Source organism: Nipponia nippon, unplaced genomic scaffold, assembly GCF_047370975.1.
Source record: "Nipponia nippon isolate SJK-2023a ecotype South Korea unplaced genomic scaffold, ASM4737097v1 scaffold_36, whole genome shotgun sequence".
Taxonomy (NCBI): domain Eukaryota; kingdom Metazoa; phylum Chordata; class Aves; order Pelecaniformes; family Threskiornithidae; genus Nipponia; species Nipponia nippon.
Genome location: NW_028262354.1, coordinates 3032976 through 3058473, shown reverse-complemented (window position 1 = coordinate 3058473; position 25498 = coordinate 3032976). Strand labels below are relative to the sequence as shown.

The 25498-nt window shown below is 73.0% G+C and overlaps 3 protein-coding genes across 8 annotated transcripts; 1 reads left to right on the top strand and 2 right to left on the bottom strand.

The window, feature by feature from the left end:
* Nucleotides 1-1116: 1116 nt before the first annotated feature.
* On the bottom strand, nucleotides 1117-4847 carry DCST1 (DC-STAMP domain containing 1). The gene is made up of 16 exons (XM_087771923.1): nucleotides 4769-4847; nucleotides 4557-4682; nucleotides 4405-4479; nucleotides 4176-4304; nucleotides 3940-4079; nucleotides 3673-3850; nucleotides 3371-3514; nucleotides 3114-3235; nucleotides 2886-3043; nucleotides 2622-2721; nucleotides 2434-2529; nucleotides 2237-2363; nucleotides 1996-2112; nucleotides 1733-1875; nucleotides 1503-1616; nucleotides 1117-1362 (listed from the first exon to the last, which is right to left on the bottom strand). The coding sequence occupies exons 1-16, from the start codon at nucleotides 4845-4847 to the stop codon at nucleotides 1117-1119; spliced, it is 2094 nt and encodes a 697-aa protein (XP_087628049.1).
* Nucleotides 4846-8767, top strand: DCST2 (DC-STAMP domain containing 2). The gene is made up of 15 exons (XM_087771922.1): nucleotides 4846-5344; nucleotides 5428-5598; nucleotides 5727-5828; nucleotides 5949-6143; nucleotides 6247-6312; nucleotides 6418-6631; nucleotides 6717-6874; nucleotides 6954-7118; nucleotides 7217-7384; nucleotides 7464-7564; nucleotides 7648-7778; nucleotides 7959-8074; nucleotides 8158-8251; nucleotides 8341-8580; nucleotides 8668-8767. The coding sequence occupies exons 1-15, from the start codon at nucleotides 4846-4848 to the stop codon at nucleotides 8765-8767; spliced, it is 2520 nt and encodes an 839-aa protein (XP_087628048.1).
* An 863-nt stretch (nucleotides 8768-9630) lies between these two features.
* On the bottom strand, nucleotides 9631-24559 carry ZBTB7B (zinc finger and BTB domain containing 7B). 6 transcript variants are annotated; one of them, XM_087772523.1, is made up of 3 exons: nucleotides 24459-24559; nucleotides 11541-12544; nucleotides 9631-11079 (listed from the first exon to the last, which is right to left on the bottom strand). In XM_087772523.1, exons 2-3 carry the CDS (start codon nucleotides 12536-12538, stop codon nucleotides 10659-10661), a joined length of 1419 nt encoding a protein of 472 aa, XP_087628649.1. In that variant the 5' UTR covers nucleotides 12539-12544; nucleotides 24459-24559; the 3' UTR covers nucleotides 9631-10658. The 6 variants fall into 6 exon arrangements, with proteins under 6 accessions (XP_087628649.1, XP_087628648.1, XP_087628650.1 ...); XM_087772522.1 differs by lacking the exon at nucleotides 24459-24559 and adding an exon at nucleotides 22669-22779; XM_087772524.1 differs by lacking the exon at nucleotides 24459-24559 and adding an exon at nucleotides 22570-22642.
* Between the last annotated feature and the right edge of the window lie 939 nt (nucleotides 24560-25498).

The window sequence follows — 25498 nt, the reverse complement described above, 5'->3', positions numbered from 1 at the left end:
GAGGAGGAGGAGGAGGAGCAGCAGCAGCTTCCTGCCCGGCCCCCGCCCGCCGCTCCGCCGCTCCGCCGCCCCGCCGCCCCGCCGCTCCGCCGCCGGTGCCGCCCAGCCCGGGGACGGACCGGGGCGGCCGCGCCTCCCAGGCGGCTCCGGGGCTCCGCGCAGCGGCGGCTGCGGGAACCGGGTGGCTTCTGCCCGGGGCGCTGCGACGGAGACCCCCCTTCACCACTGCTGCGGAGCGGGACCCCCACCGTCACCATCCCGAGCTCCGGAGACCCCCGCCTTCGTCACCCCGTACAGCGGAGACCCCCACCGTCACCATCCCAGGCTCCGGAGACCCCCATCTTCTGCGTCCCAAGCTCCGGAGACCCCCACCCTCATCACCCAGTACAGCAGAGACCCCCACCATCACCATCCGGTGCTCCAGAGACCCCCACCTTCTGCGTCCTGTGCTCTGGAGACCCCCACCTTCGTTATCCTATGCGGTGGAGACCCCCACCCTCATTACCCCCTACACTGGAGACCCCCACCTGCACCATCCCATGCACCAGAGCCCCCACCTTCATCACCCCGTACACTGGAGACCCCCGCCGTCACCACCCCGTACGGCAGAGCCCCCCGCCTTCATCACCTCATGCACCGGAGCCTTCATCACCCCGTACACTGGAGACCCCCACCTGCACCATCCCATGCACCAGAGCCCCCACCTTCATCACCCCGTACACTGGAGACCCCCGCCGTCACCCCCCCGTACGGCAGAGCCCCCCGCCTTCATCACCTCATGCACCGGAGCCTTCATCACCCCGTACACTGGAGACCCCCGCCATCATCACCCCGTACAGCAGAGCCCCCCGCCTTCATCACCTCGTGCACCGGAGCCTTCATCACCCCGTACACTGGAGACCTCACCTTCTCTACCTCATTCAGTGGAGACCCCCGCCTCCATCGCCCCATACACTCGAGACCCCCACCTTCCCCAACCCGGACATCGGAGCCCCCCGCTCCACCACCCCATGCACAGAAGCCCCCCCAGCTTCCTCACCCCGACCCCCCCTTTCACCGCTCCCTACACCGGAGACCCCGATGCAGGGGGGTCGCAGCCTTTATTGCCGGGCGCCCTCAGGCCGCGTACCCCGCGTCCTCCTCGCTGCTGGTCTGGGAGAGGCCGTGGTCCCCGGGGGTGCAGGCGAGGCACACGCCGCCCGCCTCCCTCCAGCACGGCCCGCAGTACTGGGCACCGCAGGCGGGCACCGGGCAGACCCGGTCCCGGGGGGTCTCGGGCACCCCGCACACCGTGCAGCTCCGGCGTATCCAGCGGCGCAGGCACGGCCAGCGCTGGCAGCACCGCTCCAGCAGTGACATCCCCTGCGGCGGGGACGGTGCCATGTGGGGCTCGGGCTGAGCCGTCGCCCCATGGTGGAAGAGACCGGGGATCGGGGGACGGTGAAGCCCCCCGCCCCGGCACCCCGGTGCGGTCCCAGCCCCGTGTCCCCGTTCCCGCTCACCAGTCCTGGGTGCTGCCGTGCCCGCTGGGCGATGCGCTTCCGCTGCCGGTGGACAAAGCTCTGCCGATGCCGCAGCAGCTTGTTGTAGAGGTAGAGCACACGGCTCTTCTCCCGCTGTGCCGGCGAAGACCGTGAGGGGTGGCCAGGGGCACCGACCCACCCCAAAAACTGCCCCCCGGGCTGCGCCGGGCTGTGCCGGGCCCTCGGCCAGTGCCAGGGCTGCCGCTGACCTTGGGGAAGTAGAAGGCAGCGATGGCGCGGCGCAGGCGGTACGTGTAGACCTGGGCCAGGCAGAGCAGCGCCAGCACGGCCAAGGGCAGGCAGCTGCCCACGTACTGCTGCCTCGTCATGCCCCGGGGCTGCGGCAGGCAGGCTGGGGACCAAGTGGCAACGCTGAGTCCCCTGGGGAAAGCCCCCCGTGGCCCCTCTTGCAGTCAGGGGCGGCCAGGCCACGGAGCCGGAGCGGGGGGTCCCGTCCCTTGAGGGGGCTCACCGAAGTTGGACGTCTCCAGCTGGGTGTCAGAGGAGGTGTTGAGGGCCCCGATGGTGCTCCGCAGCAGCCGAGCCATCAGGGACGTGCCCGTCACCTTCACGGCCAAGTGGTGGCTGCCTGCGGGACGGGAGCAAGGTTGAGGGGGGGCTGCGGGGCTGGGGGGACCCTCGCATTGCTGCGGGGCACGGTGGGGCCATGGGGCTGGGGGCTGCCCGCCGGTGCCGCGGGGCGGGGGGCTCACTGTGGAAGGAGTACTGGATGAAGGAGTGCTGCTGGATGATGCTGAGCATGGTGAAGAGCGTGTGGTCCAGGCCGCAGGCGAGGAGGAGGAGGAGCAGGGGCGCGATGCACTCCAGCAGCTCCAGAACCTGCGGGGAGCAGGGTCCGCCACAGCCTGGCCCCCAGCCCCGGCCCCCCGGCCCCCCGCCAGCCCCTCACCATGCTCGGCAGCTCGGGCGGCTGCACGGTCAGGCGGCACGGGAAGATGACGGTCGAGACCTCTGCCCGGAGCAGGGGCAGCAGCGTCCGCTTGTGCTGGAGGAGAGGGAGCGGGGCGGCTCAGCGCAGCCCCCCGGGACCCCCCGCCGGGGGTGGGGGGCCGCCCTGCTCCCCTTCTCCCTCCTCACCTGCTTTCGGCGGCGGGCATCGATTTGGCGGAAGTAGGTGGTGACGTAGAGGTTGTCGAAGCCGATGTCCCGGCAGTACCGCTTGGTGTAGGAGAAAGCCCTGGCAAGAGTGGGGGGTCCGGGGGGGGACAAGGGACCGGCTGCTGCCCCCCAAGACCCCCCCTCGCCTTCGTGCTCCCCCCAACCTGCTGCCAAAGGAGGCCCCCACCCCTCCGTGCCCTGTGGCTGGCGCAGGGGTGCTCCCCCCCCCATCCTGGGGCTCACGAGAAGAAGACGAGGAGGAAGGTGCAGGAGAGCAGCAGGCGGAAGAAGGAGACGGCCTGGTCCAGGCGGGCGCCGTGCTGCCGCAGGCGCGAGGTCACCTCCTCCATCAGCTGCTCCGCCGACACGTTGGCGCCCATCAGCATCTCGCGGTGCTCCTCCTGCGGCGGAGGGGCCGTGGGGTCGGGCAGGATCCGGCCCCGGCCCTGGGCGGAGGGGACGGGCACCCACTTGGAAGACGACGCTGGTGCTGAAGTCCTGGCTGAGGTTGCTGACGGAGTTGTTCACCATGTCGTACATCTGCCCAAAATTGCCCTCCACGGGGATCCTGTCCCGGCACCAGCTGTCCATGACTGCGGGGAGGGAGCGGGGCCGGTGCTGGCAGAGCCGGGACCCCCGGGCATTGCCTCGGCACAGGCTGCGGCTGCCATCCCGGGGGCTGCGGGGGACAGAGGGAGGAGAGGGCAGGGGTCCCACACGTCACCCACTCTTGACAATGTGGCAGAGGAACTTGAACTTCATGGGCACGCAGAGGAGGTGGCTGATGATGGGCACGACCACTTGCGCCATGCAAGCTTTGTGCTTGTCGTTGAACCAGTCCCGGCAGCGCTGCATGCCCAGCTCGATCACATCTGGGGGGGCAGGAGCCCTCAGCTGCCCACGCACCCCCAGTCCCGCTGGTCCGGGCACCATCCGGGGTGCCCCGCACGGCCGGCACGGGGGGCTGCGGCAGCCCCATCCCCTGGCCAGCAGCACCACGCGCTGCCGGCCTCCTGCCCGCCCTGCTCACAGGTGCAGCGTTGTTTGGTCTTCGTCTCGTACAGCTGCTGGGTGCTGGGGGCCGGCCGGGAGGCCGGGCGCCGGTGCTGCCGCAGGTCGTACCCCGCCTCGCTGGCCACCTCCTCGTTCAGCTCCACGAAGGCGCGTGAGATGTTCCCCATCTCGGTGTTCAGCGTCTGCCCGCTCCGCTGCCGAGGGGGACACACACACACACAGAGGTTCAGCCCCGCTCCTCCCCGGCCCCCTGCCACCCACCCGCCCTGGCCTCCTGCCTCACCGCCATGTCCTCCATCACCCTGCGCAGGGGGGCCATCGACACCCGCCATAGGTGGCGGCTGTGGTTGACCTGCAGCTCCGCCACGCAGCCCAGCGAGCGCGTCACCTCCTCCAGGTTGTGCCAGGTGTTGGCCACGGGCCCTGGTGCCGGCAGGGGTGGCTCAGACCCCGCCAGCGCTCGGGACCCCGTTGGGGGGGACAGGGACACAGGGGGATGGGGACACGGGGGGACCCTACCATTGTAGATGGCGGCGAGGACGAAGGAGAGGACGTAGACCCGACCCTCCTTGCCCAGGAATTTGGGGGCCATGAGCAGGCTGGCACAGCGAAAGTGGGGAGACGTGGCCCAGCCCAAGGCAGTCACCCCTGTGGGGAGGGGAGAGCTGTCCCCACAGTCCCGCAGAGACCCCCCATAGGGCTCCCGATGGCTCCCGTCACCCCAGTCCCCTCCTGGCCCCGTCCTCACCCGCCAGCCCGCAGCAGAGCTGCACCTTGCGCATCTCCGTGATGTTCATGGGGACGATGAGGAGCTGGCAGAGCCCTGAAACACCCGCGAATGTGCCCTGAGCCCCCGGTGCCACCGGCCCCCCGCCATGCCCAGCGCCGGGGCACACTCACCGAAACCAAGGAGGGTCCCGACGCCAGCACCCAGGAAGAACTTGCTGCCGCGGTACTGGTCCGGCCGGCTCCAGAGGAACCGGCTGCACGGGGCAGGCAGCAGCGAGACCACCGCTCGCTTCAGGGCTGGGTGGGGAGGAAGGCGTCAGCCCTGCCCTCTCCCGCTGCCCACGGGCAGCCCCGGCCGGGAGCGGGGTGGGAGGGGACCTCACTCGTGTTGGGTGGTTTCTGCCTTCTGCGTGCCTCTGTCCCAGCCGAGCGCTCTCGCCCGGGGGCCACCACTGGCCCCATGGCTCTGTGCCTCGTCCTGGCGACAGCGGGATGCTCCCCTGGAACCGACAACGGTGGGATGCTCCCCTGGAACGGGCGCATTGTGAGCCGCCCATTCCGCCCGCCGTATCCCTGCGCCCGGAGCCTGAGAGAGCACCAGGAGCCTGGGAGAGCCCAGCCCAGCATGGGACTGGTCTCGCGGCTGGGCAGAGCCCTGCAGGGGCTGAGGGGCCGGGGGAAGCGCCCGGCACCGCAATCCGGGGGCAGGCGGCCCCGACAGACACACCGGTCGGAGGAGGCGAGCAAGGCGTGGGAATTGGCCCGCAGCACTGGTGGCTTCGCTCTGGGCATGGCCCTGGCCAGCGTGTACGGGGCTCTGGTGCTGCTGGCGCAGGGCCACAACATCTGGTACTGCCTGGTCACCACCATCAGCCTGGCCGCGGGGCTGGGGCTGGGCATGGCCTTCTCCGTCAAGATGCGGGTCACCGTGCTGCTATCGCTGCCCCATATCTTCACCAGTAAGCAGCCGTCGGTCCCGCCGCCAGGAGCCGGGGCGGTGCTGGGTCCCAGCTGAGCCCCAGGACCCCCCCTGTCCCCGCAGGGGAGGGGAAGATGCTGATGCTGATGCTAGCGCTGGGCATGGCGGTGCAGGGCCCCTGCGCCAACATCCTACACAACTTCTCCCGCGCCGCCGAGTCGCTGTCGTGCGGGGCCGAGCTCGCCCTCAACCAGACGGCCGAGCGGCTGCAACGCGCCCAGGAGCCGCTGCTGAGTGAGAGGAGGGTCGGGGGGATGCGGTGGGATGGGAGGGTCCCTTCCCGGGGGAGCCCCAGCAGCGCTGGCCAGCCCTGGGCTGCCCTCGCCCCTCGGGGTATGGTCAGGGGTCCCCCCTTTCCGCAGACGTGCTGGCCAAAATCAAGGACATCGCCCAGAAAGCCAAGGTGGTGGGCGACCGCGTCCGCAAGCTCTTCCGCTCCATCATGGACTCCGTCAGCCACGTCGGTGAGCGGGCAGGGGGTCCCTGAGGGTCTCCCCGGCTCCAGCACCCCCCCATCCTGCTTTTGGTCTGTCCCTATCCCGTCGCCCGCTGCCCGTCCCCCAACGCCCGCTCCCTGCCCGCAGCCCGAGCCCTGCGCAACGTCTGGCTGTGGCTGGCGAACGTGAGCAGGGTGTGCAACCGGGAGATGGGCACGCCGTACCACCGCTGCATCCGCCTCTTCGACGAGGCCAAGGACAACTGCGAGCGCGTCATCCCCTTCCTCTTCTTCCTCTGCTACATCATCACGCTCTTCAAGCCCTTATGTGGTCTGGCCAACTGTACGTGGGTCCCTGCTCCTCCGCGGCGGGGCGGGGGGGTGGCGGGGTGGACCCCTGCCCACCGCGGGGGCCCCACCCTGGCAGAGAGCCCCCCTCTCCGCAGTTGCCTTCCTCTTCTGCATCGTCCCCGAGTACATCCAGTCCTTCCTCAGGAGGAACGTCGCAGACCGTGAGTATCCCGGTGCTGCAGGAGGGTTGGGGGTCCCTCTCTGCCCCCCCTGCGCCGCGTCCCGGCTCTCGCCCAGCACCGCACGGCCCCTCATCCCCCCCGCAGCCCTCAAGGACACTCTGGACCGCGTCCGCCGGGAGTTCGAGTTCAACATCTCGGCCGTGCACCGCTTCGACATCAGCCTCAACGCCAGCAAGAGCCTGGGGGAGGTGGCCCTGGACATCATGGAGGGCGTGCGCCTGCGCCTGGAGCCCACCCACCGGGTGCTGGGCCTCTTCATGCACATCTCCTTCTGCGCCATCCTCTACATGTACTTCCAGTGAGTGGGCTGGGGTCCCGCTCCGGCCCCCCGTGGGGACGGGGACCCACCGTGCCGCTGCCCAGCATCCCCGCTGTGTCCCCAGGGCACTACGGTACCATCACCGGTACCTGCGGGACGAGACCTTCGACAACGTTTACATCACACGGCGCTTCGTGGAGATGGACCTGCGGCGGGCGGAGCAGGGCAGACCCACCGTCCTGCCCCTGACGGCCTGGGAGAGCGGCCGCTACATCCCCCCAGGTCAGCCCCGCGCCCGGGAGCATCCCCGCCGCGGGGTCCCGGCACGGCACGGCCTCACCGCGCTCCCGTGCCTGCCCAGCCGTGCTGTGGTTGTCACGGCAGGAGCGGCGCCGGTATGGGCTGCAGTTGGTGGGGGTCCTGCGCCACGTGCTGCTGGGGGTCAGCATCATCCTGGCCGACTACAGCCTCTTCTGGCTGCTCGACCTGGTCCGCAACCAGCTGCGGGGGGAGATCGTCGCCAGGGGTGAGCAGCACCCACCGTGCCGGAGCAGCACCCTTGGGGACCGGGGCTTTGGGACAGCGGGTGCTCCGTTCCCCGGGACTGAGCCGCTCGCCCCGCAGCGCCGGAGGTGCTGGGCGTCACCGTCAACGGGACGGGTTACACCAGTAAGATCTTCCGCGACGTGGTCTCTGCCTTCGAAGCGCTGCAGCAGGGCAACGTCTCGGTGCTCTCCCAGCGCTGCCTCCTCCAGCCCGTGGAGCCCGACTACGGCACCTACCTCAACATGGGTGAGCTGCACCCTCGGCGTGCTCGGTGGGTGGCAGGGTGCCGGGGGGTCCCTGCGTGACTTGTCTTCTTCCCACCAAGGACTCCTGTACGGCATCTGCCTCTTCATCGCCGTCTTCGGCAGCCACGTGGCACGCCTGCGCCGGGCGGTGTGCGCCGCCTACTACCCGTGCCGCGAGCAGGTGAGAAGCCCCCGCCAACCACCACCACCTCCCTACACCCCCCTCGGCAGCCGCCTGCCCTCACCCCATCCCCGCCGTGCCAGGAGCGCACGTCCTTCCTCCACAGCACCATCCTGGCGCGGCGGGCAGGGCTGGCACGTGCCCTGCGCCAAGCCGTCACGCAGCGCACCGCCGACGCCGGGCAAGGCAACCTGCTCCTCTTCCTCACCGCCAGGTAAGCAGCCCCCGGGGGATGCATCCGTGGGGATGGAGCCATCCTGACCCCATAAGCACCTTGCTGGGCATTGCCAAAAAGCAATGCCGTCCCCCGGGGGTCCGCGGCAAGGGCAAAGCCCTTGCCGCGGACCCCCGGGGGACGGCGTTGCCCCATGGAGCATCATCTCCCTGCCTGCAGGCTGCCTCTCTTTGCCCGGCTGGCTCAGCTCTTGGGCATCCAGCAGAAACGCTGCCTGGCCTGCGGGATGGCGGAGCAGCCGAACTTCATTGCATGCATCACACCCTGCTGCAAAGGTAGGACCCCCCCCCCAAAAAAAAATTGGGATCAACCCCCTCCCCAAAATCTCCCACCCCTCTCACGGCCCCGTTTGCCCTAGGGCTGTATTGCAACGAGTGCTACCAAACCCTAAGCAACGTCTGCTCCGTCTGCATGGGTCCCCTGAGCTACCGGGACACCGGGGACGAGGAGATGTGAGCAGGGGGGGTGCGGGGAGCCCGGGGTGGGGGGCTGCAGCGGGTATGGAGGGGCTGCAGCCCACCCCCCTGCCCCATCCCTGCAGGGACTCCAGCGACGAGGAGACGGTGGGGTTGTGGCTGGGTGCCGTGCGGGTGCTGCGGGGACAAGAGCGAGGGCGGTTGCTGCGGCAGCGCATCCGGGAGGTGGCGGGGGGCCACGGGGGTGGCCGGCGGCTGCCCCCCGAGCTGGCAGCCCGACTGCGAGCCCGGCTGAAGGAGGAGGCGAGCGGGGAGAGCGACGGGGGTAGCAGCGGGGTGGACGGTGAGGCCAGCTCCCTCTCCAGGTGAGGGCTGGCGATGGGGGTGGCGATGTCCCCGGCACCCCCCGGCACTGGGGATCCCAGTCCCCGACACTGCTCTCCCTCCGCCAGCCTGGATTTTGGCTACCAGGAGCAGCCCGAGAGCAGCGGCAGCGAACTGGAGGAGGTGAAGGCCCTGCGGCCGCCCAGCAGCAAGGGCAGGGCCCGGTGACAGCAGGACGGTGCCACGCGGCGGCGAGGACGCGGGGCCAGGCTCCGGGGACGTGGCTGGAGCCCGAGCAGCGCGGTGGAAGCCGGGAGCGGCCGGGGCGGGTGGGGAAGGGCTGGGGAATAAAGCACCCAGTCCTCGAGGCGGCAGCGTCCCGGTGCCCTGAGCTGGCATATGGCACCCCATGGTGGTCCTGACCTCGTGGTGCCCCCGGCTCCAGCCCTGCCGTGCCCCCATCTCCATCCCTGCGGTGCCCCCAGCCCCACGGTGCCCCCAACCCCATCCCCGCAGTGCCCCCAGGCCCTCGATGTCCCCGTCCCCATCCCCATCCCCGTGATGCCCCCATCTCCATCCCCGTGGTACCCCCAGCCCCTCAATGTCCCCATCCCCATCCCCATGGTGCCCCCATCTCCATCCCTGAAATGCCCCCAGCCCTGTCCCCGTCCCCGTGGTGCCCCCAGCCCCTCGACATCCCCGTCCCCATCCCCGTGGTGCTCCCAGCCCCTCGACGTCCCCGTCCCCATCCCCGTGGTGCCCCCAGCCCCTCGATGTCCCCGTCCCCAGCCCCGCGGTGCCCCCAGCCCCTCAATGTCCCCAACCCCATCCCCGCGGTGCCCCCAGGCCCTCGATGTCCCCGTCCCCATCCCCGCGGTGCTCCCAGCCCCTCAATGTCCCCAGCCCCAGCCCCGCGGTGCCCCCAGCCCCTCGACGTCCCTATCCCCATCCCCGTGGTGCCCCCAGCCTCTCGATGTCCCCGTCCCCAGCCCCTCGACGTCCCCATCCCCAGCCCAGCTCATTCCCAGGCCCGAGCAGAGCTGCTCCGGGGAGGGGGCGCGGGGCGGACAGACAGCCGGGCGCGGGGGGGGTCCCTGCTTCTCCGTTTATTACCAGGCAGCCTTCGTTTAAAAAAACAAACACAAACAGACAGACAGACAGACAGAGGCGACCCGGCGGGGCGGGGGGGCAGCCGCCCACCGATTATTCATTTGGTTCCTGACACCAGAGAGGTTCAAGTAGCCGAAAATTTCAAGTTCACCATAAGGCACTTTAAAGCCACGACGGGAGCCGAGCCCCTCGTCCCCATCACCCCTCCCGGCACCCCATGGCAAGGGACAGACGCGCGGGGGCCGGGCAGCGCTGGCGGGCAGCAGCGAAGGGGCCTGGGGGGGGGGAATATATTACATCATCTTTTTAAATATAGATAAAACTCTTATTTTTAGGCAAATAGTGCCTAGGCCCCTGCTCCCCCCGGGGGGCTGTGCCCTGGGGGGGGGGGGGATGTGCAAAGGGCAGAGGGGTGACCGCTGGGGCCCGGTCACCCCGGGGAGGGTCCCACAGGGCCGGGGGGGGTTGGGGTGGGGTGGGGGTCGGGTGGGGGCCGGGGCTGCCCCGCACCCGGGTGGGCTCACCCGAAATAGTGCAACCAAGAGAAAGCAGCCGGGAGTGCAGGGGCGAGGGGGGCTCGCCGGGGAGGGGCTGCTCGGGATGGGGAACGGGGGGGGGGACACAAGCTATGTACAGCGTGGGGCGGCGGCCCCCCCCTCCCCAGTAACCGGTTACCGGTGGGGGGGAGACCCCACCTGGTCCCGGCCCCGCTGGGGGGGGCATCCACGGGGAGGGAGGTTGGGGGGTGACACCCCGGTCCCAGTTCCACCCCCCCCAACCGGGGCTCCGCCACCCGGGCACGGCGGGGGGGGCCCGGGTATGACGGGGGGGGGCGCGGGCACGGTGGGGACCCCCCCCCACCCCATTGTGCAAATCGGCCAGGGGGGAATTTCCCCCTTTGCATAACTGGGAACGAACCGTGACGGGAAAAACGGGAACAGAAACCCTGGCGGGCACGGCACGGCTTGGCACGGCACAGCACGGCACGACGCCCGCCGTCGCAGCGGCCCTACGCCGTCTCCACCGGCACGGCGTCGTCCGGCTGGGGCCCTTCCTCACCCTCCGGCTCCTCTTCCTCCTCCTCGGGCCGTCCCGGACCCCAATAGCGGGCGATGGAGAGGCGCAGCCCCTCCAGCCGCCCGTTGGAGAGGTCAAGGCCGGGGGGTCCGGCGGGCGGCGGAGGCGGCTCGTCGCGGCGGCGGCGGCGGGTCCGCACCTCCAGGCAGTTCTGGCCCTTGAGGTGCCGCTGGAGGTGGTCGTCCTTGGCGAAGGCCTTGTGGCAGAGGTAGCACTCGTAGGGCCGGGCGCCCGTGTGCAGGTGCATGTGGTTCTTCAGGTCGTAGCTGTGCAGAAAGCGGGCGCTGCAGTGCTGGCAGGAGTACGGCCGCTCGCCCGTGTGCTTGCGCATGTGGATCTTCAGCTTGTCGTTCCTGCGGGGAGAAGGCAGATGTTGGCACGGGGCCGCCGGCTACTGGCAGCCACCTGGCCGCGGCAGGCAGGGAAACCGTGCCGGCAGCCCCGCGGCAGGGATGCTCTGCAGGGCGCGGGGGTCCGGGTGCTGCGGCGGGGCAGGGGACCACGTTGCGGCTGCCCAGCCGGGGCGCGCGTGGGGACGGCTGCGGCACCGGCAGGGGTGGGAAACGGGTCCCCGTGTTGCACCGCGCCAGGGATGCAGCCGGGTGCCGGCAGGGGAGGCGTGGCGGGGGGACGCTGCTGGGTACCCTGGGCGGCAGGCAGGGAGGGTGGGTCTGGCAGCACCCATGGGGTGCAGAAGAGCCCACGGACCTGCGCCGAACCACGGCGGGGACGCGGCCAGGCACCGGCAGGGCTGGCAGCGCGGGTGCCGGGGGGGATGCCGTCAGGCAGGGAGGGTCTGTCCGGCAGCACTCACCGTGTGAAGCGGACCCCGCAGACCTGGCAGGCGAAGGGCTTCTCGCCCGTGTGCGTGCGCATGTGGCGGGGCAGTTTGCCGGCGCCGTGGATGACCTTGTGGCAGACGGGGCACTCCTGGGGCATCTGCGAACGGCGTTTGCGCACCAGCTTGTCGGGCGTATCCAGCCCGGGCGCCAGCGACTCGTGGTGCAGCGAGCTCAGGTACGCCATCAGGTCGGGGTCAATGGCGTCCTCGTCGGAGGCGGCCTCCTCGGGGGACAGGGAGGGCTGGTAGGGGAAGGGGAAGGAGTGCGGGGGCAGCTCCTCTTCCTCGGGCAGCTCTAAGCTCTCGTAGGGCAGGGGCAGCCCCTCGGGTAGGGGGGGTGAGGGTGGCCGGGGAGGCGGCGGGGGGCTGCCGCAGCCCTCGGCCTCGGCGGGCGGCTCCTCGGCGTGGTTGCTGAGCTGGGCGCCGCGGGCTTGCAGGAACTTGCGGGTCTTCTTGCTGCGGCGGGCGGCGGGGCGGGGGGGCGGCGGGGCGGGCGCCTCGCCCTCGGGGAAGGCGGCGAAAGCCTCCAGGTAACGGCGGGCGCGCTCGCAGTCGCCGTCATCGGGGCCGGGCGCCTCCATCCCGTTGCCCTGCAGGATCTCCACGCAGGCGGCGATCACGCAGGGGATCTCCAGCAACCGGGCGGCACGCAGCACCTCGCCCATGTTGGCGCTGCTGATGGTGAGCGTGGCCGTGTAGGCGAACTCCAACAACGCACCCAGTGCCTCCGGCCCCACGAAGTCCAGCTCGCAGACCTCCTGCCCCGGCCCTGGCCCGGCAAAGAGCTTCTTGAAGTAGCGGCTGGAGGCGGCCAGGACGGCGCGGTGGGTGCGGTACTCCAGCCCCTGCGTCTTGATGGTGACGTCGCAGAGCAGCCCCAGCTGCCGCTGCTCATTCAGGCAGCTCAGCAGCTCGCTGCTGTGCTCGGGGAAGGGGATGCCGATGAGGTCGTCCTCCGGGCTGGCCATCATCCTCACCTGCGGGAAGGACGGGACGCTTGCCAACCGGCACCGGAACCGGCCAAAAGACGGCGCTCGGAGGAAACGCCACGGCTGAAGCATCAGCTCTACCACGAAGCCGGGGTGCGAGGAAACCTCGCATGGTGCTCGGCGGCGGTGGCACCAGGGACCGGGGTTTCGGTGGGACACCGAACCGGGGCACGCTGGGGGCCCGGGGGCTGCCCTCACCCCCCTCCCCATGGCGAGGTTGGCGGGCGGCAGGCCCCCCGCCGCAGCCCCCCGCGCTTCCTCCGCCGCCAGCATCTGGCCGCCCGCGCCGCCCCCCGCGCCACCACAGCAAAGGGGGAAATCTCAGCGCGGTGCCTTTGAACGGTGCCGAGGCGCGGCGTTTCCTGCGCCAGCCCACCCACCCCACCCCCCCCCGGCCCCCCGGCACGGCCGGGTGCAGCCGCCGGCTCCCGGCAGCCCCGTCCTGGGAACGCGGGCCTCGCCGGCGGCGGGCGCGGGTGGGCGGGCGAGTGCCGGGAAGAGGGCCCTGAGGGCCGGGGGCCGCCCCGTGGAGCCCAGCCGGGCTGGGAACGGGGGCCACGCTTCCTGCCACCGCAGATTAGGATCAGCACCCGCGCCGCCGGTTTCTGCCCCCGCTCCCGGTGGGGGCCCAGCCCCCTCCCTCCCCCTTTGCCCCAGCCCGGGGCCGCTCCTCGCCCAGCCAAGCCCTGCCTGTGCGAGCCGGGCCTTTCCCACGCTGCAGCTGGCAGGGCTTGGCCTCAGCCGTAAACCCGGCACTGCCGGCGCTGGCACCCAGGGTGCCCGTGGTACCGCACCGGGGACCTGTCCATCCCCACGGAGCCGGCGTGGGCAGGCGATGGAGGCTGTGGAAAGTGGGAGCCCACCGCCCTCCCGACCCGCAGGCAGGGTACAGGCAGCAGCGGCAGCTCTGGTGCTGCAACCTGGCCTGCGACCCCGTGCCCAGCCATGGGTAATGCTGTGCCGGCTGTCTGGTGCTGCTGGGTGGCACCGGGGCCGCTGGGTGACACTGGGGTGGGAGGGCCGTCCGGCGGCCGCAGTGCTGCCTGCACCCTGGAGAAGGCAGAGGCGGGCACACAGCACCGCCATGTCCAGGCTCATGGTGCTGCCAGAGCCGTGCCGTGCCACGCTGAGCCGAGCCAAGCCACGGCGGATGGTGGCACGACGCACTGGACATCGCCGAGCAGCACCAGGCCACGCTGAGCTGCTCCAGGCCCATCCGAACTGAACCCCGCCACGCCGTGCCGGCCCATGCCAAGCCACGCTGTGCCGTCGGCGGGCGCGGGGGACGTGCCCCCTCTTGCCCGCGGAGGGGCGGCGCGGCCGGCGGCCCCTGGCGCAGGGGCCCATCCCCGCGCCGGCCGCTCCCTGCGCTTGGGCGGCCGCCAGCTGGGGCTGCCTCGGCAGGCGGCTGGGAACGGCCCCGGAGCAACCGGCTGCGGAGCCGCCCCAGCCGCTGCCGAGCAGGCCCGACCGGCAGGGCAGGCGGTAGCCGCCCCTGAAACTGGGAGCCGGGCAGTGCCGACCGCCCGTGATGCCGGCGCCAGTGCCGAGAACCCATGCCCCCCACCCAGTGCTTCCCAGGAGCCCGTCCTGCCGCCGGCCGGGGTCCCCGCTGCCCGCCAGGGCGGGGGCGAGCGGATTAGGGGCGATTAAGCCATCAGGGCCCCGGGAGCCAACAGGCAGCGACAGCCCCCGGTTGGATTAGGCAGGATTAGCAGCGGGGGCAGGATTAGGGGAGGCGAGCGCCCCGTGCCGTGGCTCAGGCGGCCGGGGACAGGCAACAGGGACGTGGTGCCTGCCGAGGGCACCCCGGAGCCCTGCAGACCCTCAGGGCTGTCACAGGTGGTGCCACCCAGATCCTCCATCGCTGCCTCCCCCAGCCAAACCCCGATGGCAGCAGGACGGACTCCCTTGGCCCCCGGTCGCCGTGAGACGCCCGGGCACGGGGCGCCTGCAGGGCTCTTCCTGCCTGCAGGGCCAGGGCTGGCACGTGCCCATGCCGGGGCTCCTGCACCGGCGGGTGCCCGGGCCCGGTGCAGCAGCCGAGGCCCCAGCCGTACCCCGGCGGGTGACAGGCTGCTCCGAGGAACAGGCGCGGCCACCGGCCTCGCCGTGCCATGGTGCAGGCGGGAGCGGCCTCGGCGCTGTCAGTGCCGTGGAGCTCACCGGCGGAGGCACGGCTCCGCCCGGCAAGGGAGCCAGGACCCCCGTGAGCGGCCGTGGGGCCGGATGCCTGCGGACGAGGGTGCAGGGCTGGAGCAGGGCGGGGGCGAGGCGGTGGCAGGAGGGGGATTTTCCATCGCACCAAACCGCCTGTTACGGCTTCTTCCCCGACACCCCCCGCCCCCCCGCGCATCCTCCCCGCTGGAGCGAAGTCACATGCTGAGCGGGTGCTGCCATCGAGGAGATCGCAGTGGCGATAAGGAAATGGGGGGGGATGAGGTGTGAGGGTGCCGGAGCCGCCCCCGGCCCCCCGGCCTTCCCTGGCCGGCGCCGGAGACGACGGCGCGGGGGGCACGGGTTGGGGAGGGGGCCGGCGGCGATGCCCGTGCCCCCGCCACGCCAGGGCTTTCTCGGTTACGTCAATGCCTGCGGCCGGGCCTGTTTCAGCCGCGGCAGCCGCACGGGGCTGGGGAAAGGGGGGGGTCGCTCCCCACGCTGAGCCGGTTCCCGTGCCGGGGCAGGTGGCAGCAGGAACAATGCCTGCCCGGGTCACCCTGACATCCCGCCACCAGCCCGCGCCGCCTGGCACAACCGCAGCCAGCCCCCGTTCACCTGCCAGCACCCCCCCCGCTCCGGGGGTCCGGCCGCCCCGGTCCGGCCGCACGCAGCAGGGTGGGGGTCCGGCCCTGCAGCACCCACCCTGCGCGGGGAATGGCTACGTCCCGTGCCACCAAGCCGGGATGGCACCATGCACGCGGGCACGGTGCCAGCCTGTGCCGGGCACCGGCCCCGGCTTGGGGATGGTGGGAGATGTGGGGCGGGAGGGGGTGCCTGGGGGGTCCCCCCGCCTGCTCCCCCATGGGGAAGGGGGACGGGGGTCCCAGGGAGCGCGGCCCCCACCCCGAGCTGCTACCGAGCGCCGCTGCTTTCGGTCACAAGAGTCACAAACGCTGTCGAGGGACTTCACAGCCGCACTGGGGAGGATGAGTCACCCAGGAAGGGGAGCGCGGCGCCAGCCACCGACCCGGCCCCCGGCCCCTCGCCCCGCAGGGGCCCCTCGCCCTTCGGGAGCCGGGAAGGGGAGCGGGTGTCCGGGCCGTGCATCCCCCCCACCCATCACCCTGCCCGAAGCTGGCGGGGAGCAGCGGTGGCCCCCGGCGCGGTGCAGCGGGGTGGCATGGCTGCGGGGCGGGGGGCTGCGCAGCCCCTCTGCCCGCCCGGCGGGGAAGGCGGTGGGCCGGGGAATGGCTGGGCTGGTGGCCCTAAAGCAGGCACGTGCCAAAGGCGTGCCGGGGGTCCCGGTGCTGGAGGGGAGGCGGGCGGGGAAGCGGTCCCGCTCTTTGAAAGAAGAAGAAAACAGCGAGCAGAGACGAAAGGAAATGGTTTGAAGAGAGAGGAGGATAAACAGACCCCCCCCCGTCCCACGGCGCCGGGGAGCGAGCCCCACGGCACCGCCCTGGCCCCCCGCTGCCGTCCGGCTCCTCGCGCCCGCAGTGCCAGCCGGAGAGCTCCCGGTCCCCAGGCACCTCAAGCACCTCGCGGGCATGGCCGTGCGCCGTGGCCAAGGCACGGCAGCCATCAGCACCGGGGAAGGCGCTCCGAGCGCCGCGACCCAGGTCTGCCTCCGCACCCAGCCGGCGCTGCCCGGCGCAGCTCCCGGGGCCCGGTGCCAGCCTGGCTCGATAGCCGGGCTGGAGGCTGGGCACAGGCAGCCCTGCCACGGCGGAGCAAGCAGCTGCAGAACCGATGGCGTCCGCGGTGCCAACCCCGGCACCTGCAGCAGGGACGAGCAGCCGCCGGCCCAGCCAAGCCCCCGTGCCAGCCCCTCGCCCACCGGCCCCGTGCTGGCATCACGGTCCCCTCCCGTTGCCAAAACCTTCCCCGCCACCCTGGCCAGGCAGAGGCGCGTCCGGCTGCCCGGCATCGCCGCCGCAGGGTGCAGGCTCCACTCTGCCAGGCCGCGGTGACCCGGACCTCGCCGCCAGTCCCTTCCCTTCCATTCCAGTCCCATCCCATCCCACCAGCAGCGAGGGCGGTGCAGGGCTCAGGCGACGCCAGCATCCCGGCAGCCTCCCGGTCGGTGCCAGAGCAGCCATGCCTGGCCCTCCCTGCGCCTGGTGGTACAACGCCAGGTCCCCGCCGCCCCGGCACCTTCTCCGCCACGACGGCTGGTGGCGGTGAGGTGGGCACGCGGCTCACCTGGTGCGCGTCCCGGCGTGGCTCGGCGCTGTGCCGCGGCCGGGTCGGCGGCCCGCGAGCGGCAGGGAGGGGAAGGCAGGGTGCTGTGTGAACTTGGCCCCGCTCCCCGCTGCACTTGAGCGCAGGATCCCACCTCAAAAGGAGTCGACGCCCACACCCCGGGTCACGCACCTCCCAGCCCCGCTTCCCAGAACACACACGGCATTAACCCTTCGCGGCCGGTGCCGTGCCGCGGGGCGCCAACCCGGAACCGGGCAGGGGGCATCCCCTGGCCCCTTCCCGCGGGAGGAAATTCCCAGCACCGGCAGGACAGGCGTCCCGTGCCGCGGGCATCCCCTCCCTGCCACCGGCATCGTCTCCCTGCCGCCTGCCCCGGCCTCCTGCGCCGAGGTGTCGGACGGGCCCTCGCCCTCCCGCCGCCCCGGGGCAGGGCGCTGGGTGCTCGCCGCTGGCCGCGACCGGCCCCGGCCGAGCCGGGAGGGCGCCTGCGCTTGGCGGGAGCGGGCCTGCCACCGCAGGGCTGGGCTCGGTGCAGCGTGCCGTGGCCTGCCCGGCCGGCCCCGAAGCCGCCCCCCAACCCTGCAGATGCACGTCCCGCTCTGCCCCCGAAGCCCCACGGGGGACGCGCTGACCCAGGGAGGGGGCTCGGGGACAGCCCCGGCCGGGCTGCGTCACCTGGTCCCCTCCGCTCCCCGGGCAGGGGCAGCTGCAGGGCACGGTGCCCCCAGCCCCCCACAGGTTCGCGCAATCCCCCCCCCCCCCCGGTAATTACACCCTCTGCATCCCCAGCTAAACAGCAATTAATTAGCAGCCCGGAGAGTGCTCCCCACACCCCACCGCTGGCACCCAGCACCCGCCCCGGCCGCCCACACCAGCCCGGACGGGGCTGTGCTAGGGCGATGCGGTGGGGCTGTCCCACCGGGCTCCGGGCAGCCGTGCCGGTGCCGCCGGCAGCACGAGGCCGAGCAGAAAGGGGAAGAGCCCTGTGCCAGCGCGGCCGCGCAGCCGGGCAGGGAGGGGGCCTCCGGCCCCAGCAACGTTCGCGGAAAGAGCCGGGTTGCGCAAGAGCCCGACCACACGGGCGGGCAGCGGGGCCGGCAGGCGGGCAGAGGGGCAGCAACCGCGCCGGCATCTCGCCTGTGCGGGCCAGCGCGCCCTGGCATGGCATCCCGCCTCCCCCATCACCGGGACCCAAGCGCCACGCAGGAGCCGGCCGTGCCGCCACGGGTCAACGCGACGCCCGGAGCGCAGGCAGCACACGGCCGGGAGGCTGCGGCGCTGCAGGCAGCCTTGCCCACCACGCCGCCGCGATGCTCCGGGCTGGCCGGCCGCCCCGGCATGGGGCACGGCGGGGGGCACGGCGCTCGGCCGGCGGCCCCAGCAGGGAGGGAGGGCCGCGGCACCTGCCTGCCAACCCTCCGCCTGCCCTTTGCTCCCCATAAAGGAGGGGAACGGCGCCAGCCCCCCCTGGCCCAGGTGTGCCAGGTGCTAAGGGCGGGAGATAAGGTGGGCGAGGCGGGCAGGGAGGGGCACGGCATGGGCACGCAGCCCTGACTCAGGGTTCCCGCTGGTGGCCAGGCCCCGCTGGGGTGAGTCACCACCGTCCCCCCCCACCCTGGGGGTGTCGCAACTGCCCACGCCGGCCGCAAACTGCTGCTCATCCCGGCCGGGGGGCACCAAGGGTGCCCACCCGGTGGGGACCAAGCCATGGAGGTGCTGGCCTTTGGGGAGGATGGGCTGACCTTCATCCATCCTCCTCCGCGCTCCGCCCTTGCCTTGGCCAACGGCACCCTGACCAGTGTCACCAGTGATGGGACAAGGCCCCATCCCACACGCAGCTGGGACGGGCTCCGGCAGCATCCCAGCTCCTGCACGGCACCAGCCTCTCTCCCGATGGCAGGACGGGCACCCCAGCCATGGGCATCCCCATCTCCCACACCACGTCCTGACACGGGGAACCCCGACCTGCCAGGACAAGGGGTCCCACGGCCACCTGCTCGCCCATGGGTGGCCAGAATGTGGCTGAGGGCCTGTGGCCTCTGCAGGTCACCCCTGGGCTCCCTGCTGCGAGCGCCGCCATCCCCAGCGCCGGGAAGAGGCCACGCGAGGCCGGACACGGGCTGTCCCCGGCTGCTCCCTGCCGGGGTGACCCGGGGCGCGGGGCCACGCGCAGGCAGGAGCAGGCAGAGGGAGGGAAGGAAGGAAGGAAGGAAGGAAGGGGTTGCCGAAATGGAGCTCGAGGAGGGGGGAAACAGGAAGGAAACGATCACCAGCAAACCCCACGCTCAATCGCTCCGGCACGGGGTGAAACCCACCCACGGGTGCCCCAGTGGCCGGGGGGACAGGGCTGCGGTCAGGGCGGGCAGTGCTCGGAGGGGCTCCAAGCCCAGCCGGTGCCCAGGCCACCCCTGCCAGCACCGAGAGGGGCACGGTGGAGCCGGGCATCCCGCCGCACCCCGCCTGGCACGGCCCAGCCCTGCCCAGGACCCTGCAGGGATGGAGCAAGACTCGGTTGCCCGCGGGCACCCCAGCAGCCTGGTCCCGGGCACAGGGATGCCGGTGGCAAGAGGACGAGGCTGTGCCAGCCCTCAGCCTGGGACAGGCGGGCTTGCCCACGGCTGGTCCCGTTTGCCGGCCCCAGGGTGAGCCGGCTCCGGTGCCGCTCGCCCCGCGGCACACAGTCACAGGAGCCCCTTGGAGGGCAGCCAGACCCCCGGGTCCCCCTGCGACGCCTGGCCCCGGGGGGGGTGGCATCTCCTCCCCGCCATGGGGTCCCTGTCCTCACAGCACCCCAGGCACTCAGCACCGCCAGCCGGAGCTGGCGCAGGACAGGCCCTGATGCTCCATCCCGGCAGCGGGGCGGTGCTGGTCCCAGTGGGGTCACCCAACAAGGACAGTGCCAGCCCACGGCCCCCCCTCCACACCCCCCAAAATAGCCCGGCTTCCGCCCCCACGGCAGCTGCCTGCTGCCAGCTTCCCGCTGCCCACGGCTGATCCCGGGGGAGGGAAGGAGGGGGCAGGCGGCTCTAATCCCCCCCGAGCCCACGTAGCGCTGCCAGCGGGGCCGTGCCCGCCGCGGCCTCCCCGACCCACGCAGCGCCGCGAGCGAGGCTCCGGCCAGCCCTGCGCCGTGGGGAGGGCGACAGCCCCGGCCCCACGGCCGGTGGAGCGGAGCTGGGGGCAGCCGGCCGTGGAGCCCCGCTGCGGCACGCGGGGCCGTCCCCGAGCCGTCGCCAGCCCTGAGCCCCACTGGGATGTCCCCAGCGTGCCGGCTGGCTCGGCACAGCCCCGGCAGGACGGGAATCCCCTTCCCCTCCCCTCCTCAGCCCCGGTGCGAGCCAGAAGCGGAGCATCCTCCTGCCCATCCTCACCGCGGCCCCCAGCCCCATGTCCCTGGGGATTCACGTGGGAGGGGAACCGAAGCAAAATTGCCGGGGCGCCGCCGTACCCACCGCATGCCAGCCAGCCCGGCCGCGCTCCCCAGCCCGCCGGCACCCAGGGCAGGCAGCGTCCGGCACCCACCCTGCCTGGGACCCAGCACCCAGCAGCAGGACCCCATACTCACCGTCCCCTCCAGCCGCTGCCCATGGGGCCTGGGGACACGGCGGGGACAGCCGGGGCAGAGCGGAGCACGCAGCGTAGCCGAGGCTGCCGGGAGAGGCCAGCGCTCGCCTGACCTACTTCTCCTTCCGCATCACCTGCTTTCATTTTCCCTCGCCACGGCTCGGTCCCCCCGCCCGCCCACAGCCCCACCAAGTCACGCCACCGGCTCTGGAGGCACGGGGTGCCCACGCCCCACGGCTCCCACCGCACCGGCACACACGCGAACCGGCCACCCGGACACAGAGCGTGGCTGGGCACCAGGCTCACTGAAGGTCACCGGCCACGGCACCGGGCACGGCCACCTCCCCTGCTGCCTGCGCGGCCACCCAAGCGTCACCTCCCTGGCACGAAGCGAGTTTGACGGGTCTCAGCCCGGCCCCTCGCCGGGTCCTTCAGCCGCCCCGGGGCTCGCTGGGGTGTGGACACGCAGCTCCCGGGGCATGTCGGGGACGCCAGCGCTGCCGCGGGGAGCCAGGCGGGCGCCAACCCCCCAGACGGGGCGGCCTCCCCCGCCGGCACCCCGCCGGCTCCCGCGGTGGGGTTACCATGGAAAGGCGGCGGTGGCGGCGCAGGGGGAGCGCGGGCTCCCGGGGGCTCCCGCCAGCAGCCCGCGCGCTGCCAGGAGAGATTTCTCCGTGGTTTCATCATCCGCCGCCCTCCCCGAAGGAGAAGTTCCTGCTCCGCGCGCGGGGCAGCGGCCACCCCTCGAGGGCCGGGGCGCGGGGGCCGCACTGGCCCCGCACCCCCCGCCGCCCACCCCCGCCGCGCTCAGGCCCGTCGCGCTCGTGCCACGTGTGCACCGAGGGTGCACGGCACCAGCTGGCAGAGCCGCGCTGCCACGGCCTCGGGCTCAGCACCGCGGTGCTGCCAGCAAGCGGGGGGGGCAGCCAGCCTGCGCCCAGGCGGGTGGCTTCGGAGGGTCCCACCACGGACACCCCCCCCACCCGCCGGTCACCTCCCCACGCCGGGGGCTTCAACCGCGCCGCGGCCCCGTCCCCACCGAGGGCACCCCCAGCCCCAGCGCGGCCCCGCTGCCCCACACCCTCCCCTGCCCCACAGCTTCCCCTTCTCCACGCACCCACTTCAAGTTCCTGAGTGCAGCCCCTCCCTCCGCACCCGGCACCGGCATCGCCGCCGCGGCCTCGAGTCACCGGCGGCTGCCCCGTGCCTCCGCCAGCGCCGGGGGACCCCAACCCCGCTCCCCGTGAGCCCGCAGCCCAGCCAACCCGGCTGCGGCGGGGGAAACCGAGGCACGCCGAAACTCACCCCACGCCAAAGCCGGCACCGCGTCCCCTCGCCCAGCGAAAGCAGCCCCAGGTCAAGGGCGGCCACGGCCCAAGACGGCGGCTCTCCTCCGGCGCGGGCCGCGGCGGGAGGGTAAATACCGCACCCCGCCCCGGGCAAACAGCCGGCTGGGGGCAGCCAGCCAGGGGGGACAGGTACGGTAGGGCTGGGTGCACGCGGGGCAGAGTCCACTGGCGCTTGACGGGTGCTACCGAACCACCGGGCCCGGTGGGCACCCCTCTGCGGACCCTCGGTGGCGGTGAGCAGCGAGGCACCCGCTGCCAGCGTGCCAGGCCCTGGCAGGTCACCAGTACGGCGCAGCGTGCCGGGACGTGGGGACACCCACCCTCTGTTCTACCGGTACCGGTGCAATCGGGGACTCCCCGAGCTGCCTCACCGCCGCGCCAGTGCCATTCCTACCCCGCGCACCCGGGGACGTGGCCGAGCTGCTCGCCGGACCGGGAAGAGCGGTGGGACACCGGCGGCACCCCGTCACCCGTGGGGTTGAGCCCACGGGGGACCCCGCCATTGCAAGCGGACCGCGGTTTGGCAGCCGCCCCGGGGATCTGCCGGTGACACCGGTTTTCCCGTAGAGCTCTGAGGAAGGACCGGGAATAACCCACGCATGACCGGCACCCCACCCCAAGGGCGATGTGGCTACCGGGTCCGGTACGGAGGGGCACCGGGCACCGACCGCCGTGCCCACCCCTCCGCCGGTCCCCGGTAGCATCCCGCAAAGCGCTCGCCGCACCGGTCCCGCTTACCGGTTGGTCGGGTACCTTCGTACAGACACCCCCCTCCCCCCCTTCCTCCCCCGTCGGTGAGTCCGTCCGTCCGTCCGTCCGTTCCCACACGTCTCTCACCTGAGAACCCCGCCCTGAAGGCTACGGACCGGTCCCGGGGTTCCCGGCCCCGCCTCCGCCTTCACCTGCCGCCGCCGCCGCCGCGCCCCGCCCGCCCCCCCCCCACCCCCCACCACCGCCGCCGCCGCCGCCGCCGCCGCCGCCGCCGCCGGGGCTCCAGGAAGCGCCCGCCCCCGCCCCGCTCATTGGGCAGCGCGCCGGCGGTCCGGCCTCCTATTGGTGGGGGGGGCCGCCCATCAGCCCCCCCCCCCACACCACGGGAGGGCGGGGACCCCCCCGCCCCGGGACCGGGGCGCGGTGGGGTTGGGGGGGGGGAGCTGAGTCAGAGGCGCGGGACGGCGGGGATTAACGGGGCCGCGCTGGGCCCGACCTCGGGGATGGCGGCGGGGGGAGCCCGGTACGGCCCCGCCGGCGCCTCGCCCGGTGCCAGGCGCCGAGCGCGCCCCGCCCGCTGCTGCGGCCGCCGAGCCCCGGGGCCGGGCCGTCCCGCTCCGCTCCGCCCCGCGGGCCCGGGGGGGCGGGGAACCGGGCACCGAGAACCGGGCAGCGGGGGGGAGATGGAGAACCGGGCACCGAGAACCGGGCACCGAGAGGGGGATGAGGAACCGGGCACCGGGGCGGGGGATGAAGAACCGGGCACCCGGGAGGGGGGGGAAGAGATGGAGAACCGGGCACTGGCGGGGGGTGTGGAGGACCGGGCACGGGGGGAGATGGAGAACCGGGCACCGAGAACCGGGCACTGGGAGACCGGGCACCGAGAACCGGGCACCGGGGGAGATGCAGAACCGGGCACCGGGGTGGGGGATGAAGAACCGGGCACCGAGAACCGGGCACCGGGGCGGGGGGGGGGGGGAAGATGAAGAACTCCGCACCGAGAACCGGGCACCGGGAGACCGGGCCCCGGGGGGGAGGTGCAGAACCGGGCACCGGGAGACCGGGCCCGGGGGGGAGGGAGAAGCGGGCCCGGGGAAGGCCGGGGGCCGGGGCTGCGGCGGGGCCCCCCGTTCCCGGCGGCGCTGGGGCGGGGCGCGGCGGCCCCCCCCGGAGCGGCCCCTCCGCAGGTGCCGGGGCGGGGATCCCGCACAACCGGTTTGGCCGCCGCCGGTTCCCGGGAGGCAACGACGGCGGCGGGGCCGGGCCCGGCGTTCACCTCGCCTCACCCCGGCCCCCCCCCGGCTCCTGACTCAGAGCCCGGCCGCTGCCCGGCGCTGGCGGAAAGTGTGAGGAGCCGGAGCCGCCGCCGCCGCCGCCGCCCCGGGGGCTGCCAAGGCAAACACGGCCCCGCGCAGACGTTATGTCAGCCGGGGCGGGCGGGCGGCGCCGGGGGGCACCGCTCCAGCTCCCCCCCCCGCTTCCTTCCCCCGCCCCCGGGGTCCCGGTACCGGGCACCTGCCGCCCATCCCGCCCGCTGCCTCCCCGGCCTCGCAACTCCGCTTCTCTCCTTTCCGTCTGTCTGTCTGTCCGTCCACCTCCCCCCCCCCCCCCGCCCCGCACCTTCCCGTCTGTCCGTGCACCTGCATCGCCTCCCAATGTCCGTCTGTCCGCCCCCCCCGCCCGGCCCGGCCCCGACCCGCCGGGCTCGGGGCTCCCACGGGGGAGGGGGGGGGGGACACCGGCAGAAAATCCCCTCCGCCGCCCCCGCTCCCGGTCCTGGTCCCGGTCCCGCCGCCCCCAAACCGGCGTCCCACGGGCCGCCGCGCTCCGTCGGTGCCGGTACCGGAGCCCTCGCTACGCTACCGGTAGCGCCCGTTCCCCCCGGGGGCGGCCCCGACGGCGCGGCCCGCACTCACCTCCTGCCCGCCGGGACGCGGCGGGACCGGGGCCGGGCGGGGGCCGGGCGGGGGCCGCGGAGCCGCCAGGCCCGTCTCAGCCGGGCCGGCGGCGTGGCAGGAAGGACCGGGCGGTCACCGAGGCCCGGGCGCGGCCGCCTGCAGAGGGCACTGCCGGTCCCCGGAGCCGAGCACCCGCGGGCGACCGGTTCGCCGGCCCGGCGCCGTACCGACACGCGTGGGGACACGGGGAAGGAGGGAGGGGGGGGCTTTGGTGCCGGTGCCACCGTTTATTGGGGTTACAAGTAGCCGAGGCAGCACGGGCACCGCGGGACCTGCGCTCGCCCGGGGGGGCCCCCGCGCTGCCCCGGCGGCTGGAGCGGCTCCCCCGGCCCCCGCCACGGGAGACCCGGCCCCGGCCCCGAGCTCAGCCCCCGCCAGCCCCCACCCAGGGGGGCTGCCTGCCCCTCACCCACCCAGGGGGGCTGCCTGCCCCACACCCATCCAGCTGTGCTCACCTGCCCCACGCCCATCCAGCTGTGCTCACCTGCCCCACATCCATCCAGCTGTGCTCAGCTGCCCCAGAACCTGCCCCAGCCCTCTCCAGCTGTGCTAAGCTGCCCCACATCCATCCAGCTGTGCTCACCTGCCCCACGCCCATCCAGCTGTGCTCACCTGCCCCAAAACCTGCCCCAGCCCTCTCCAGCTGTGCTCAGCTGCCCCACACCCATCCAGCTGTGCTCACCTGCCCCAAAACCTGCCCCAGCCCTATCCAGCTGTGCTCAGCTGCCCCACATCCATCCAGCTGTGCTCACCTGCCCCACACCCATCCAGCTGTGCTCACCTGCCCCAGAACCTGCCCCAGCCCTCTCCAGCTGTGCTAAGCTGCCCCACACCCATCCAGCTGTGCTCACCTGCCCCACATCCATCCAGCTGTGCTCACCTGCCCCTCACCCATCCAGCTGTGCTCACCTGCCCCAGAACCTGCCCCAGCCCTCTCCAGCTGTGCTAAGCTGCCCCACATCCATCCAGCTGTGCTCACCTGCCCCTCACCCATCCAG